Consider the following 17,955-nt stretch of genomic DNA (forward strand, 5'->3'; position numbering starts at 1 on the left):
TCGATTATCCGTCGCGCCCCTTGAATGTCCAATTCTCTAGGCGAAAGATGTACCGTAAACTGGGGGAACATTGGCATAGTTTTGGGACATTTTGCTACATAATACAAAAATTAACACTTTCACATTTGCTTTAAGTACCTTATCATACCATTGCATCTTTTGTGATTGTACCACAAGTGTCAAAATGCATGAATTTCTTATCTTTTTCGTTCTTTAATACATGTTAATTAGCCGCCAATGTTACCCCGGAGCAAAAATGGCACGTCATATAAATACCATTAATAGCTAAAGCTTTTACCAAACTGAACTTACATTGACACTTAAATTTGTTTCTTTTTATGTTCAATGCGCTCTCTTTTATATATATATATTTTAATTTGCTTAAGTTATCCTATCACAACATCGCATCATTTGTGATTGCACTACAAGTGTGAAAGTGCATAAAATTTTTGCCCTTTTTCTTCTCTAATTAAGTAACTGCCAATGTTCCCCCAGTTCACAGTGCCGAACAAGGCGCAGAAGTGGTTGCAACGCACAGTCCATCGAACGTTCGAACAGTCAAGTAACATAACAGAGAGAACACACGCCGACCACGTAGAGAATTATACATAGTAACATGACAGTCAACGACATCGAGAAAAAAATGAACGAAGTGCGACCGGATCATTTAGCAGACATCCACTGGTTCCAGCGCGGCGTACGGGCCAACCGTATATATTTATTAGCGTGCAGGGCGAGGGGCCTGACGGTCCCCTTGCCCCGCACGTGTATACATATGCACACACGTAAAATAATACAAATACAAGTACAGACAAGTGCAAGTCTCACGGCATCACGTACACGTGACGTTAAAATAGATATACACAACGTGTGGATAATACAGATTGTTATGTAGGCCTTGTTTCGTGTCTACTTATTTTGTTGCACTCACCATCTTATAATCAACTATTTTGCTGATAGAGCGGAAAAAGATGTTGACCTTCACATTCGTCGGGCCATCTAACACGTCGACCGGAACAGAACAAAACAAATCGATTAATTAAATCAGTCACCGTGCACCGAGATTTGCGTGCTCGTTTCTTTTCTTTCTTTTTTTTTATTCTTTTTTTTCCAATTCAACTTTGAACTGTTACACGGTTTGTGGAGGGAGCAATGAGCGAAGAGGTACATAGACGTTGGTCGAGGATCGTGGAATTCGAGGGGTAGGGATGTCTGTTTCTCTCGATAAGGGAGAGAGATTTATGAGAGAAGTTCTCAAGCTCGCGATGCGCACGTTCGCCAAGCGGCGGCGCTGCTTTCCCAGCGCGTCTCTGTTCCCCGGTTGTGTGCGCGGCACGGTAGGGCAGGCCGGTGACTGTGAAGCGATACGAAGGCACCGAGTCGCACGGTCCGCGGGGACGTTTACCTCGGGAAACGTCCCGTTGAAGTTTAACGGGCCGCGGCCTATTTATGCGAAAGCAAATTGAATTGCAAAGTGAAGAGAGCTGTCCTTAAATTACGTAAGGGTAATTTTGGCGACTTCTTACCCCCTCCCTTCTTCGGTATATGAATTTGCAAGATTTTATATTCCAACCCCCTTCCTTGCGTAATATTTTTTGCATTGCTTTTTTTCAGGTATTGCAATTCTTTTCAAGGTCTATATGATTTATTTAACTCCGTTATATCGTTTTTTAGGCGATTTAGACGCCACCTGACTCTCTCTACCCCTTTTGTAAGAAATTCGTGGCCTCCCCCCTCTAAAGCGTTACGTAATTTAAGGACGACCCTGTAAGGCTACCGAGCGCTCAATTCTCGAGTTTCCGCGACGACGCGCGTGGTTCTTTCAGCGACGCTTGGCTTCTCGAACGATACACCAGTCTGTGATAAAGAATGCCGAGCCATTCTTTGAGCCGTCCTCCGTCAAACGCGCGCCTTAGAATGGCGAAGCTACTTTGGAAAGGTTCGATGAAAAATGTAAGCAAAATTTAACGCGCTGCACAAAGTGACGTTCAACCTCCTCCAGCATTCAACGTTAAAGAGTGACCTTTTTCTTGGAACTCGCAGCTTTCGACGGTATATCGCCTTACGGGATGTATATTCTGAGAAACCCGCGCCGTTGGATATTATTTTTCCTCCCCATGTTCTCCGAATTGCTTCACACTCTTCAAGCACGTGCTTCGCAGAAGAAGGGTGACTTAGCAGAGTGGTATTTTGTTTTCACTAAGAGCGATGTGTTGTTTTATTTAAGAGAAATGAAGTCCTCCGAATGAATAATTGTTCTTGATGATTCCTGGTAGAGCAAGAAGAATTATATTTCTCTGCGGCTTGTTCAATCACTTCGAAATAATTAATTAACGATAGAAATGACGTTCTGTGCACGTCAGATCGGATAACCTTGAAGTGATCCTTTCATGAAACATATTTTCGTATCCAGATCTTGAAATGAAGTCACGTTTACCATTTCCTCCTCCGATTTCTCTAAACAAGATCGACAGAAGGTCGTAATTCGATTGAAGAGAAAAAAGTGAAAAATGTCCCATTTGATAATTGCAGTAAAAATTTGTAGTTCAGCCTAACGTAGGATCAATATCGATCCTCAATGAGATGAAGTATGTATATTCGAAGCTACTATAGAACGTACTATAGAAACACCTACTCTAGCCAAACGCCCGCCTATCAGTGTTAATGAAAAATAAGAAGCTAACATCAAGTACCTTACTATCAGCTCCACAGTTTAATATTAATAAACAACATGGTACCGTTACGAATTTCTTATGAAACACCCTGTATAAAGTGGACTACATTCAAAACCTCTTCCTACTTAAACAGTCGCAGAATACTCCGCACACTTGCAATGCAATTTTTCCAGAACAATAATCATGTTCGGATCCAACTCACGAATCGAAGCGTTAAAACAAAAGAGCAAAAGGAACTGGACCACTAACCGAGCAATAATTCGTATAACAAAGAATACAGCTTATAGGATAGGCGTCTCAATTACTGTCCGTGTCTCCTATTACTTCCATTTTATTTATTTTACTTAATAAAAAGTCCCAATTAAATAATAATTTTTTTTTAACACTATTCATTATACCTCGCGTTTTTATTAAGCAAAATAAATAAAGTGTCGGTGATAGGGGCTCTAGCAGTAATCGGGACATCTACCCTAAAATACAATGAAGAGTGACACATCAAGATGATCGTTTGATAGCTAAGCAGCTTCCAGACGGCGATAAAACAATTCCACCCTCGTCGCCTCCCTTAATCACAACAAAGGGTTTAGAAAAGTCCGTGTGAACTCAGATTCTCGAAACAAAAAAATACACTGAAAACTTCGCGACGGAGGCGCGGAGAAGAGTGAGTGCGTCCGAGCTCGGATGAATTTTAAACAGTTTGTCAATCGACCGCGTATGCGTGTACAAGCTTTCAGCGGCTTAGGTGTCGTCGAGCGTCGATACCGAGGCACGGAGAAGAGGGCGCAAGATAAAATAGTGTTTTATAAAATATTCAAGCATCACCTGTTGAAACCAAGTCGAAGCCAAAGTACAGAGGCCTTACCATTTTTTATCGACAGGGCGACAACGTGCTCGTCGCGACGAGTGATATCGTAACTTTCCTTTATCGAACTCTATCGTAACTGGGTCTGTCGTTTCGGTGGTATCTCACGTGCGCCATTTTCGCAGGGTGGAAAGTCGGCGACTTTCGACCGCAATGCATTACACGCCGTGTAATAACCCAAAACACTGCTGGGCCGGCCTCGAACGGTTCACGATTGTACACACATCTGTACAACATGCTACACATGCCCCGCTATCATTTAATCCCTTACTGCACCACGTTTCTCCATTTTCCGTGACGCGACGTCGTTCATAGAAAATTCTCGTTATAAGCTCATTGCGACTACGCGTTGTAAGCTCGCCGCCAGCCCCGAGCGTGGAGCCTATAACGAGAATTTACTGTATTATATTCCTACGATGGTTCAACTACCGGTGAGAAAATAGACATGCATTCCTTGCTGCTACGTTACTACGGTAAACTCCTATAAAATAAACGAATTTCGAGTGTTTATTTTCTAATTTCGGCATACAGGCCCGTGAAGTCTAATATCGTGGGACGTTTCTTCTTTAACGACACTTTGCTCTCGCGGGGAATAAAAGGGGATCGGTTCACGAGTGTCTTTCGAAGCTTCTGGGGAGAATTACTTTGTGGCGAGGATCCATTGGGAAACGGGCGACATAGGCCCCTGTCTTTGCGAGCTGGCGAGATCGTCGACTTCGATTAAAAGTGATCGGGAAAGGGGAGAGGGAGGCTGGTCGCTCTACACGGATATATGTAATTGGGTACCACATGCGAGAGAAGTAAAAGAAAATGACTCACCAGTTTAACGCGTCTCGCACTTTGAAGAGAGCTCAATAGCTTTCAACGGTACGTACTTTGAAGAAGTACCCCGCTACCGTTCTAGCTCGAGGAGAGGGAGGTCGGGGCAAAAACTATAAAAATCTCTGCCGACGTACGATTATTGCAAAGCGAAAAAGTGGCCTCTCTAATCGTGACGAGTCGACGTGAAAAAGCGACGTGAGCTAGTTTCCACGGTTTAAAATGCCTGGCGAAGAGTATGGCACCAAGGAATTGGCACTTTATAAAAATGCGCCATTCTCGGGTGCCTATGGTTTCCGAAACGTATCCGCCGCTTGGCCTCGTGATACCAAAGCGATATTTATCGCTCTGTAATAAAAATTGAATCTTATTCCTTGAGCGCTCCTCCACGAAATGGACCTTTTTCTTTAAACAGCAGATCTTTGCTGCTCTCCAATTCTTTTCTCGATATCTTCTTTGCAGATCTCGTCTTTACGATATGCACATTTCGTGGGGGCTACTTCAGGAAGTAAAATGGCAGTTTTCATCGCAGAATGATCGATATCCTTTCGAACTCGGTCTACGAAACTCGGCATGTTACGATGAGCGATAAGGACAAACAGGGTTCTGTGCCGAGATAATTTGCCCCGGGAGGTGTGAATAATTAGGACGCCATCGAGCATCTATTAAACATAAATAAATGGACGTGACGATTGATGATCGCGAAGGCGACGCCGCGCGCGGCCAAAGAAAAAGGGAGCGGAGACGTAGAAGCATTACCAGCGACAAAACCGTGATTACCATGGCCGACAGGAACAAAAACGCCTATTAATAACCTTAGTACGTAACACAAAGTAACTGGTGCATCGGTACATACGTATGACAGAGAAACGGCCTGCGATTGATAGACTTAATGCAGCAGCTCGGAAAAAAGCACACCACCGGACACAATCGATTTATGCAATAAGGGATTAAAAAACAAATTGTATAGCGGCCGAGTCTGTAGATGTACATATATATCTGTACGTGTGTGTGTGTGTGTGTGCGTGCTCGTGTACGTGTGTATGTTGATATACTGTGTGAGCAATAAGTAATAAAAGGAGATAAAACGAACAATATCTGAATACACAGTGTATCTTTATGGGTGTACATGTATGGGTTGCTGGTGTCAGCCACGAGGCAAAAAACCTTGATGCCACCTTAATGGCTCACACGGCAAAAACGTAGTAAAAAGTATGGTAGTAAAACGTCAAGTTCCATTAAATCATCTACGACACAATAGCGTGAGGCGACAGTATGTGGTGTAGTTTTCTGATTACGTTCAGCACGACGTATATACCGCGACTAGCGGGCACGAAAGGAAAGGGTGCCGCGAGATTACACCCTGCTCGATCCACCATAATTTCGCCCGGCGGGAGGGAGGCGTAATTACAATACAATTTGCTTCTCGTGACACTTGGGTCGTTCTATGGATTATACCGTAAACGATAGAGCCAGCTTTCTTTCTCATTTAATTCTCGAATGGATAGCCGAAGGGGTTGGGGCGTCGTGCTGTCCGCAAGCTCCAAGTTTCTCTTATGCATAGAAAACATATGCTTGCTTAATATAACATACGGTAGTAGTGGAATTAAAAAAGTTATGATAGTGGGCCTTAAATACGCACGAGAGCCTGTTTACAAAAGGGACAGAGACAACATAAAGAGAGGTAAAAAAGAGAGAACGTGGTGTGTGTACATGGTCTTTTCTGTATAACGGGTGATAGACAAAGAGCAGAGCGTTATAGGATACTAATAGTAGCGAGTTAACAGTAAACACGAGTGTGTGTATATACAATACATTAATTAATATGTATGTATTATCATACAACCGCAACAGTAATATGATAATCATTGCACGTCTAGCTACTGATCTCGACGCTATCTCGTCGATTCCCGCTGGTGTTCTATCGCTGAACGTTCGATATCTGTCCGCGACACAAAAAGAAGACGATTCCCCGCCGAATCATGATATTGTTGCAGCGTCGGGCGCACGGCGTATCGAACGATCGGAGAGCTTCATACAGCATCGTACAACGTACCGGCGGGTGCGAACGGCGCGCCGAGCGTGGATGTATCTAACGCTACGGACCGAAACCGAAAAACAGAGGGAGCAGAATTTGCGACACTTTCGAATTCCAAATGCTCCTTTGCCCGACGCGAAAGGAAAAAGAAGAGGAAAAAAAAAAGACAGCGAGAAGAAGAGCGAGTCTACGGTATCCGGAAGAATGGCGCGGAGATTCGAGAAAGAGATCCGGTTGATCAGATGTCAGGAGACTATAGCTAACGATCATTGTCCTCTAGGGTGATTTACTCTGTATTTATAATACATACAGATTGCACAGGTAACGAACACTGAGTGTAATGTAATAATAATAATGGATGATAGTGATGGTAATAATAATGGTAATAATAATATAGTATATATAACGTGTAAAGGCGTGTGTCTGTGATTTCGGGGCATTAGATTTTTAACTTACCATAGTAACGTCATCTATTTTTGAGATACTTCGAACAAATATGTTGACGCGGACAACCGCGGGCCCATCTAACATAGCAAACAGAATAAATAAAATTAATCAATCGTTGAGTAATATGAGACGTATCTTGGGGGTTTGTGTAATGGCAAAAGAAAAGAGAGACGCCTCTCGGAGTCACGCTTCCGACAGCTGGACACAATGGGGATATAAAACGTTTCCATTGTCTTTTCTCATTGGGCACGGGTACGGCCCCTCGCGCCGATGGAGATCGCTTTTAAACTTTGTCGTTAGAAACAGCGCTTTTCATGTACGAGCGTGACGTTCGGTGGAATATTCGTGGCTGGAAACGACATGGAAAGAGAAACGACGCAGGGGGGGGGGGCGAATCTTTCTTTTCTTCCACGCGCGGAGCGTTTGCAAGTTAATACAGGCCGAGCCATATAACAGGGGCGAGACCTGCTCTCCCGTTTTAGGAACGGGGGACAAGCGACGAATAAGGTTACGCGCCGTTGCGAGGCTCCTCCTCCGCCGCGGCATTCTGCCCCTTCGAAAGCGCGACCACGCGTGCACGCGCGACGGGAGAGATACCGGTTGCAGCTGGCAGGCGCGTCGTTGCGTTCAGGAGGGAAGCGGAACCGTGGCCAGATAAAACTCGTGACGTTTAAACTCTCGCTATCTTCCGTCCGACAGCAGATACGACTCGCTACAATTATGCGATTCAACGGTTACGCGCTATATGCTTTTACAGGGCGTTTCATACAGAACGGCGAAATTAGAGAAACGTAGGAAATAAAGAGAACTTTAAAATGGGGGGGCGGTTTTGGAAACATTGAGAAGCTGGTATCCACTAAAAAGAGTGAAATATGTAGAATGTAGAGGGTGATGCATTGTAATCGATCGATGAAGATATCGCGGGAATTATTAGGTATATCGAAATATGTGCTTCCACTTTCACCGCGGTAGGTTCGTGGATATTACTAATAATCCAATGATATTTGAATGGATCGGTTAGAATCGGATATTCTATATGCTTTACTCGATTTGATAGGTACCGTATGCCCTCAAATTCTTGAACACCTTTCCCGTGACACCCTGTATCCCCAGACAACCGATCGTGGACCCGAATGCCTCGAGGGTGAAGCTACGTTGCTCGGAATAATTCAGGGATCAGCTGGCGGGCAATTGCAATGCGTGTACTAAGTATTGGCCGCTAGAAAGTACTCTATATCAACCCATAAACATCGAGCAACGTGGTCACCCTCGAGACAGACACGATCGAAGCTCGTATATCGCGAGAGTGCACAATACGGTCCACTTGGACGTTTTCCCGGATCCATCAGATGCTTCGAGAACAGCTCGAGTCAGGCTAAACACGTAGGCACGAAAGAAAGAAGCGAAAACGATCCGAGAGTATCGCCGAGCAAGTTCAACGAATGACATAAAGAAACTTACACGTCTCGTAGTTGCTGCTTCGCACTGAAATATCGCAACAGCGAAAACTCTTATGCGAGATTCAGAAGCGACTCTGGGAACGTATGGCCGAGCGGAACACTCAAAGAAGCAAGCTAATGGAACAGTATACACCGAGACCAGAAGCGTACCGAGCGAAAGGCACGCGTGTACCTACAAGTAGTTACGCTGAATGGCAAACAAAGCGACCAGAGAACGAAGAAGAGAACGAAGGAAAAATAATGGAAATAAATGGTAATCGTTACTTGATGGAGAATATGATTGAAACTCTAAGAAACTTGAAGCGTTGTTTCGTACGTACACCGTATAGGCTTTCCCAAGATGTCTGGCCACAGGGATAAAGCAGCAACGCAATTATATATACCGATCTCGATTTAAACGGAGTGATCATTTTACTGTCGACTCGACAGACCTTCGTATATATTGAACAAGCATACGTGTGACGTGTCTCCTCGTTAATTCGGTTAACAGACTCGCAACCTGCACTAGCGAACCCTCGGTTGGATTCGGGATTCAACGTATCCTAGACGAACGCTGGAATGATCGACAGATCGACGGGTCGCCTGTAACTTTTCTCAAGCGCATTATCTATCGATGAATTGTGGAACGTCACTCATGTGCCCACGATCCGATCGTTCTCGTGGCACGGACTTCGATTTAACGAGCGCGCCTCTATGCGGTGCGAACACCCTTGACAATTGATTAGCAATATCGATTGTAGGCTGAACGAGCCGGGCGTATCGTCCTGAGCCATACAGAGTGTCTGCGTAACATTCCGCCCTACATGAACCAGGACAAGACGTCGGACACGTTGCTCCTGTTCACAGAGTTCCTCGTCGATCGTGCTCATTGCGAGCGCGTCTACTTTTGCGACGAGTGACAGAGAGGTAACGCACTCCGTGGAAGTGCTTCCACTGGAGTGCTGGGACCATTTTAAGAGACCCCTCGACGAGGGCGAGGTCCCTTAAAAAGAATGGGCAAAGAATTCGTGGGCTTCGAATGTTTAGAAGAAGGGTTGCTGCACCCCCAAATACGGAGGAGTCTTAAGGGGTTCCACCTACCTTGGCCAGGCCAAGAAATACCGCATCTTTGGCAATTTATTTCCAAGTGACAGAAATACTTTTATCGATTAAAAGTTTTCAATAAAGATAGAGGCATCGATTCTTTTCCAAGTTTTCGTTAAAAACAAATACGGCGGTCGAGAGTATACCATGCTGTGTACGTTATTTCTGATGAACAGGTTCTTCAAACAAAACTTTAACAATGGAATGTTAAATAGAGCTAAGCTGTCTATCGGTCGCCGCTCAAATTTTCTCGATGTTCTAATATTTACCTGGCTTATGCGCAAATAGAGGTCTGGGTTAGGTCTGGGTCTATTTGCTTAGACACACGATACTGAGATTTTTGCTTCAAAGTGTAGCTACTTTGTTATGTTTCAAGCAATCGAAAAAATTGAACGTCGGCCGATAGACAGCTCAGTCTTATTTAATGTTCCGCTGTTAAAATTTTGTTTCAACAACCTGTTCATCAGAAATAACGTTCACGCCACATTTGTTCTTAAAGAAAACTTGAAAAAAAATTTGTACATATTACTCGAAGATTTAGGAATGAATTCCTAAAGACGAGGTATTTCTTGACCTGGCCAAGGTGGTCTAACCCCTTAAGTGAGGGATAGATCGTGATTTAAATACATATTTGCAAGCGGCCTTCGATTAAACGTTAAATCCTTCTGTTATCGACGACCAAAGTTGCAAGCTCATATCATTCCTTCTCTGATTCGCTTGGCTCTCGTCGTCCAGTCCTCGAAGAGGTCGATAACCAAAGATCGCGTGGAGATATTAACAATAACGTCCCACCTGTTCCGATCTAATTACGAGACGAGGGGCGCGTTGATACGAGGCCACTGATCAACAGCGATCACTCTCTGATTAAACATTAAACATTAAATCGTGTTTCGAGTGTATCAAGAAGATTCTCGTTGGCCAGACGTTCTCCGATACGTTTGGATACTCTCCTGTGGCTTAATCGCGGGGCCATTAAAGTCCTCGTCGACTCGCTGTGTTCGCCCACCCGTCTACCAGTAGCGTCGGGCACATTCGCATCGGTTCCTTGCGATTCTGACCGAGAAGCGGGCGCAGGGCGCGGCGCGCCGAGGTGAATCGTTGGATTTCGTCCATAGAATGGCTCCGAAGACGAGGGGAGGCCATCGATTACCATCGTCCCCCGTGTGATGCGGGTGTTGCAAAAGGCATGCAGAAAAATTCGAAGCATTGCAACCGCGTTGACGTTCCAAGTGCCATTTCGGCGCGTCTACTTCCGGCCGCAAACTACAAAACACACTCGACGTACGGCCTAATCCAAGGACCCCGATCGAGAAACGTCGCATTCACCGGGAGCAAGAAAAAAGGGGGTGGAATAAGCTCGATAATCCTGTATACTCACATCGTCTCGCGCGTTGAACAGATGGTGAGGGGGACGATCGGGAACGGATACTTCCCGTGGAACGTGTTAACGTAAATGAGCGTACTAATCATCAAGCACTACGAGGAACTACCAGATCAGGGAGAAAATTGGACGAAACCTATGAGACCAACTGCCAATAATCCTCTCTGTTTTTCTCCTCCTCTCTCTCTCCCTCTCTTTCTCTCTCTCTCTCTCTCTCTCTCCCCTTTCATTTCCCTGTCTCTCTCTCTCTCTTTCTCTCTCTTTCTCTCTCTTTTTCAGCCCCCATTGTTCTCATCATCCCTCAGCAACGTCTGTGCGCCTACGTAGCGTATAAACGTGTATGTACATACGTGGAACATAGAAGCTAGAATGCCGCATGCCTGTATCTATGCTAGAATGCTAGTATTTCGTTTCTGTGTGTGTGTACACGTGTGTGCGTGGATTCGTTCTAAATTAAGGAGCTTCAATGTGTGCACGGATGAGAAAAATAACTGGGTATCCGGGGTGGGCGTGACAAAACTGGGGATCAACAAAGTAGACGAATCGATGGGGGTGGGTGGGTGTGTGTGTGTGTGTGTGCGGGGGCAAGGGGGTTGGGGGTGGAGAGATCAGACTTGAACGGTGGCGAAAACAGGGGGTCTATGATGAGCGGTTGCGAGACGCAATGTTCCCAGATCGAAGGATCAATTCTGCGCAAAATCGTCGCTAGGTGTCTTTCACTTTTTTTTTTTCAACGCCATCGATGGAACGAGAATCGCCACGGCGCTGCTTGAGAATTAAGCGGCGAATCTGTTCACGATCGATCGCGTTAAAAATCTTTTCAAGCGCCTTTCCCGGCAATCTCATTTCCGTTCCGTTGCGAAAGATTCGCGCGCCGCGGAAATGGTTAATACGAGGGCGGTTACCCATGCAAGATCTGCGAGAAGATCCGGGATCGGATCTGGTACCACTGGGGGGTTTGGGGGCGGGGGGGGGGGCGAGACGGATGGTATGCATTTGATGTTAAATAAGAAACGTAACGGAGAAGGGACAAGATGCTAGCCTGCTGCCATTGCTGTTGTCGCCGTTCTCTGTCTGGTGCTGAGAGGCCATCGTAACGTTCTCATACCGAGCCTCTAAAACCTACGTTTTGCGCCTACATTGTATCTTGCAAGCAACAGAAAAATAAGGAAAAAGTACCCGCCAAGAGAGAAATGGCATTGCACCGCGTTAAAGATTCTTGGATTGGTATATGCATACTTACCATCTTGATGTCACTAATTGTCGCAATGCTTCGCACAAACAGGTTTACCCGGACAATGGCCGGCCCATCTAAGGGCAAAAACAACAGAGGGCCCTTTTAGTCAGTCAATCTTTTTCGTGTCTTACAATACTCTACTGGATATTTGTTTTTTTTTTCAATATTTTCTTTCATCATTTCACAGAGTTCTCTCGAGTAATGGAGTTTCCCTACGACCCAAGAGGATTTTCACTTATCATTGGGTGTGATTGGGAGTGATTTTAAGGGTGGGACGATTTAGAATTTAGACGAACCTCGAAATTCGTGCGTTTCGTATTCGACGCACACACGCATACAAAACGATGCACGGGATCGATTCGACTCGATCGTGGCGGAGACTAGCCTGCTCGCCGTGGGGAAGGGTAGAAAGTACGGGACGGTGAGCTTCTACCGTAGAAAAGAAAGGAAAACGTCTAGAAGCGAGAAATCGGTAGCTACGGGCAAAGTGCTGTGAGACGGGAGTTTGTGATCGTTTGTCGAGCCGAGATCGTACGCTTCGGCACAGAGGCCGGGGGAAACCTAGTGATCGGGTTCTCAACGTATGGTATATCTGCCGAGATACGGTGTACTTGTGTACGTGTATGGTAATAACTACTGTCGACGTTAGTCAGCTCTTTCCTTCGCCTGGCAAACTGCGTGAACAAACGTGCGCACCGTGTCTATAAGCGTGTGCACCCTAACGATTCTCTTCTTCATCCATCTGACTCCATCGATTTCCATTGAATGGCTCGCTGTCTTACCTGTGCCCGCGAATGGCGGTAGCATTAAATAATAGGAAAAGTTTGTTAAATGTTGCATTGTCTGCGGCAGAGTTTCCTTGAAATTCGAGGGACAAAGATTTATTTTCGCCCGTTTGCTTTCGAGGCAGAGGTAACTGGTTGCGGGCTATCAATCTCTTTTTATTCGCTTTCTGCCGCGCGCGTGTACGCCCGCTCCCCTTTGGAGGCATGCATCTGGTTGCTGGATATGCGATCGAGTGGCCGACGAGCATCGTTTCGATGGGATAATTAAAAAGCAGGCCCTGCGTGGAGGGAAATGTTTGCAACCTTCTCTTTTAATTAGAAATCATCCCTTTTGAGGCCACCCGCGGATCAGCGCGGGCCAAAAGTGACGCGCAAACACGTTCCCCGATAATTAAGAGAAAGAAAGAAAGAGGAGCGCGGCGACCGATGGATACGGGAAATGGTGAGAAGTCTCGTGTCACGGTGGCAACATCAAGCTTCAGGCGGTAGGTACGTTGTCGACTGTAATTATCGACGATATATGCATGCTTTCCCTGACCTATCGAACAATGGGAATTCGCGGTCCAATTTTTTCCGAGTCGTTCAATGCCGTCGTATAATTTTCGTCGCGCGACTTCGGGGACAGGCGGCTGTACAGGCGGCTGTACAGGCGACTGACACGAGCTGTGCATCGAATCACGGGGCTGAGAGTGAAACGAATTAATTTCGAAGGACGCCTGTTCGCGTTTCGTCGCGAAATACTTGGATAACCGCGTTTCGACAAGAATCACACTGTTTGGTAATTGCTAGAGGTATACGAGTATTAATCTCCGAGCAGTAAAAAAATAAATGGATATTGAGTTTAAACCAGTATTCAGGTGCACTTGTTATTATGCATACAGCTACTGCACATAGATATACTAAGAATAATATGATTAATACTATCGAGAATATGGATTAACTTGAGTTGTTGAAGAGTCGATTCGATAATCGCGATTCAAGTGCGAAGAGTACTCAATTCACTAGACGTATACAGTTTCGGCTGGCAAGTAGAGCAAGTCACGTATTAGTCAGACGCGCGCAGAAAGCTCCCGCCGAGGAACACGAAACCGTACAGAATTGTAATAGATTTCTAAATTTCATTTCCACAAATACATTGCGATACCACGCTTTCGAAAATGAAGAATCTATTGTTTAACAGACAATGAAGCGCACCGTGTCGAAATAATCGATGCATCAAGTGCACAAGACATAAATGTGTCAAGCAATCAACGCTTCCGTCAAACATTTCACGCCCCGATTAATTAAAATCGAAACACGCAGAAAGAGACTTTTGCGAACGACGCTTGAAGTTACAATTCTCGAATAAGTAAAGAGGCAACGCCGGAGGAACATTTCGGTACTCGATATTTCGATATACCTAATACTGCGGGCAAACCCAAATTCTTCGACTTAACGTCTATCCCCGAGTACAATTAAATCGCATGACACGGTATAAAAATAAAACAACATAACAAGCAATTTGTTTCTACACATAGAAGTGCACCTCTGTCCTCGTACATCGCATCGCGAAGCAGGACGAAAACCTTCGCCATCGTCCACCGAAGTGACATCCCTCCTTTCTCAGCAAGTTAGCATCCTCCCCTCCCTTCTCGCTCCATCTTATCCAAGCCACCTCCTACTGTAGATTTTAACGAATACACAGACACACGTTCTGTAGGATCAGAAACCCCCATACTCGAACGTAAGAAGGGACCCCGAAGGTGGTTAAGGTGGGGTTGGGTCCTCTGTGCGCAGGACCCCGAAGATCTCGAGTACTGTCCCATCGTCCGTGGCACTCTTTTCCCGCGGCGCCTGCAATTGGGGGATCGTCCGGGATGGGGGGAGCACCGATCGTCACCACACGAGGCCGACGACGCAGAGAGAGAGAGCGCTGAGTGCGCGCGACAGAGACGACGGGGGTGTACGCTCCAGACGAAGTGCATTGCGTAGCGTTGTATTGCGAGAGAGAGACGTCCAGGAGCGTACCCCAAGCGACGAGGAGTTGCGCCAGGGGGATATGGCCGAGTGTGGGATCAGGAACCCCCATACCCATGCCCAAGTGCGCAGAATCCCGAAGATCCTCGAGTTTCGAGTCCTATCGCCCGAGGCCGCTAACCTATATACGTATCTATACTGGATAAGGTTGGGCCTAAAATTTCTGTGACGATTAGAATCGCGCCATCTTTGGGAATAAACCACATGCGCCACCTGAACGGGGTCATCGGTACTACGCTTCTGGATTCACATGTATACTTATCCCTCGTATAAGTAGTTCGTAGAGCAATAGAAAATATTTCTTACAGAAAACAGGAGGCTTGGACTATAAATCAGTTCACCACGCAGGTAGAAACCGCGTTGAATAGCGCGAATAAGCACGTATGCGAATCGAAAAACTTTAGTACCAATGACCCCGTTCAGGTGGCGAGTATGGTTTATTCTCAAAGATGGCGCGGATCAAATCGTCACAGAGCCTTCCGACGGCAAGAAACCGCGTACCGTTGACCAATACACAGATCACTGCTAAGGCCCTCTTTTTCCACGGTTCTTGCAACAATCTATTCCCTTTCCCTTGCACGAGCTGAAGCTGCTGCCGAGGGCACCTAGAGCAAACTTCGTCAGCAGATGAAGGCTTAATCTTGATTAATCGCTTGAATACACTATATCGTTAGGTCTGGTAACACCTGCCGCGTATCGTCGAGGAGACTTTGAAAGATTCGCTCCGTCCAAAATCAAGGGAGACACACTTCCTACCGATTAATGGTACGCTCGCGACTCCGTCCTCCCGTTCGCTCGAAAATCACGGCGACTCGTCCAGAATGGTCTGACGTACTATAGACGTGTTGCGCTCGCGTTTACGTAAATGCCAGTTGCGCTGTGCAATATCTGTTCGACGAACAAATCATGCCGTCACTTTGCCAACCTAACGACAGCACCGTGCGCGCCAGCCCGTTGTTCGTCATCGTTATCGTATCGTTCCATCAAACATCGCGTCGCTCGAGGACGCGCTTCGCTTTATTAAATTCCGTCGCGAGTACGGCGCCGCCGGCGCGCTGCCAGCCTCGAACGCCTCTTTCTTGCTTGTCGCTCGTCTCATCGAGCCACCTCGAAATATAATCGGCGATCCCCTTAAACACGTGACCCCGATGGGTGCGGCACGAGACATTCTCTGTGGTTGACTGACAGTAACGACAAACCAACGGTTCGAGGGTAGGCGGAAACTGTGCGAGATCAGGGCTGCCCCCGTTTACTCAATCAATCCCATTCCGGGCGCGAAGTGTCGCCCGTTCGGCGAAAAATGAAAGGGAAAGGAAACGAAATCGAAATCATGGTTTAATTAAAGAAATGAAGAGTTGGGCCGAGCATTGCCAGAATTCGGTCGTAGGCAAGAGTTATCAATTACGGTACACCACCGTTCGTCATACATCAGCGTTCGAAGGTTCGCTGTTTCTTAACTACTTTCATCTGGAAATAATTCAGTTAGTTGGGCTCGTCTGTGTAACGACGGAGAGGGGGTGGTGGCGGTGTAAGGAGCAATTTCGAATCAGATGTTCCCGCGGAGTTTATGCGTGATCTCGATCGACTTCGTTGCAACAAGGGAGCGCTAGGACCTTCGGAACACCGATTTGGTCTGGACGTTACACGATTATTCGTAGGGGACCCCAAATGTAATACTTTTCTCCGAAGTAAGGGAGAAATTCACGTTTGAAGCATTTTTAATGCCTACTCAAGGGTGGGTAGGTTCCAAAATGAAGGGTTATGGGTTCGTTCCAGTCTCTCGTCGTACTTACCGCATACTTTCTTTTCTCTCCCTTTCTATTCTACTTTATTTTTTAATAACATCGATAATAAAAAGAAATAAGTATAAGTTTTCATTAAAGAACGTTATTGTGACAGAAATAGGAAGAAAACTTGGAATTTATTTACAATAATTAGGGTGATGCTTACTATAAAAGCATTGAAAACATAAAACGTTGCGAGACAGTGGAGATTGAATAAATGATTGATTGCGACAATTTAATTGCGTTTGTGAACAGTTTTTGTTCTTTAAAATGTCAAGGTAAAAATACACCTCATTGACATTCAAAAAATCTCCTTATTTTTTTACCAATCCTGATACAAAACACGCAAAATTTTAACATTGGCTCACAAATCGGAGCGTTCTCAAAATCTTTATGGCATCTCCTCGTAGAGCAATTTCCTGATATTTTACTCATTAAACTATGTTGTATTTCTTTGAATAAAATTTTCACTTGCCTGTAAAAACATACGTAATCACGAGGCTGGCACAGCGGAGTACATTTAATTGGAATTCCACCTAAATGAACTCCACTATGGCAGCTTTGTGATGTATATTTTTACAGGCGAGTGAATTTTTGTTTCAAAGAAAGACAACATAGTTTAATGAGTAAAATATCAGGAAATTGCTGCACGAGACGATACCATAAAGATACACTCTTTAATACATCACCAATTTTTTGAACCAATGTTAAATTTAGGAAGACTTTTTTGAATATTAATAAGGTGGGTTTTTGTCTCGACATTTTAAAAAACAAAAAAATATGCACAAACAAAATTAAATTATCAAAATCACGGTGTCGCAATATTTTATGTTTTGAATACCAAGTATCCTAATTATTGTAAACAAAATTCCATATTTTCTTCTCATTCCTGTCACAATAACTTTTTAAATTAAAACTTGTACTTATTTCTTCTTATTATAGATTTTATTAAAGTATAAAATGAGAAGAAACCCAACCTTTCGTTTTGAAACCCAACATCCGTCAGTTAGGCATTAAAAAAACTTTAGACGTGAATTTCTCCCTTATTTCAGAGAGCTTTGCGTTGTAACTCTGAAAAACTATTACACTTGAGGTCCCCTACAAATAACCATGGAGCGTTCAGACCAAATCGGTGTTCCGAAAGCCATGCGCTCCCCTTGTAAGACCGGTAGCGAGTAGCTTTGCCCATTTGCCTCAGCGCTCAGGTTCAGTTTAACTTATTCGACAAGAGCGCGAAATTTTCTATTAGAATTCTTCTACTCGCGATCAGATAACGGGTGGATCGTACGAACCCGTCGACAGAATGTTAGTTCCGAAAATAAAGCAATTTGGGATCCTCAGAGAAGTCTTCTTAAATCTAGAATGCAA

General features: G+C 45.1%; 1 protein-coding gene across 7 annotated transcripts in view; it reads right to left on the reverse strand.

Moving 5' to 3' along the window:
• The window catches only part of Gluclalpha (glycine receptor alpha 1), a 40,978-nt gene that overhangs the window by 14,402 nt on the left and 8,621 nt on the right, over nt 1-17,955 (reverse strand). For 2 of the 7 annotated variants that reach the window (XM_076823850.1, XM_076823853.1), the window contains exon 4: nt 932-999. In XM_076823850.1, the coding sequence (XP_076679965.1) occupies nt 932-999 (68 nt within the window). Of the gene's footprint in view, nt 1-931; nt 1,000-6,850; nt 6,919-12,008; nt 12,077-17,955 lie in introns of those variants that run through there. The other 5 variants (XM_076823849.1, XM_076823852.1, XM_076823848.1 and 2 more) reach the window with 3 other exon arrangements.

The sequence above is a fragment of the Andrena cerasifolii genome, chromosome 12 (assembly GCF_050908995.1).
Source record: "Andrena cerasifolii isolate SP2316 chromosome 12, iyAndCera1_principal, whole genome shotgun sequence".
Taxonomy (NCBI): domain Eukaryota; kingdom Metazoa; phylum Arthropoda; class Insecta; order Hymenoptera; family Andrenidae; genus Andrena; species Andrena cerasifolii.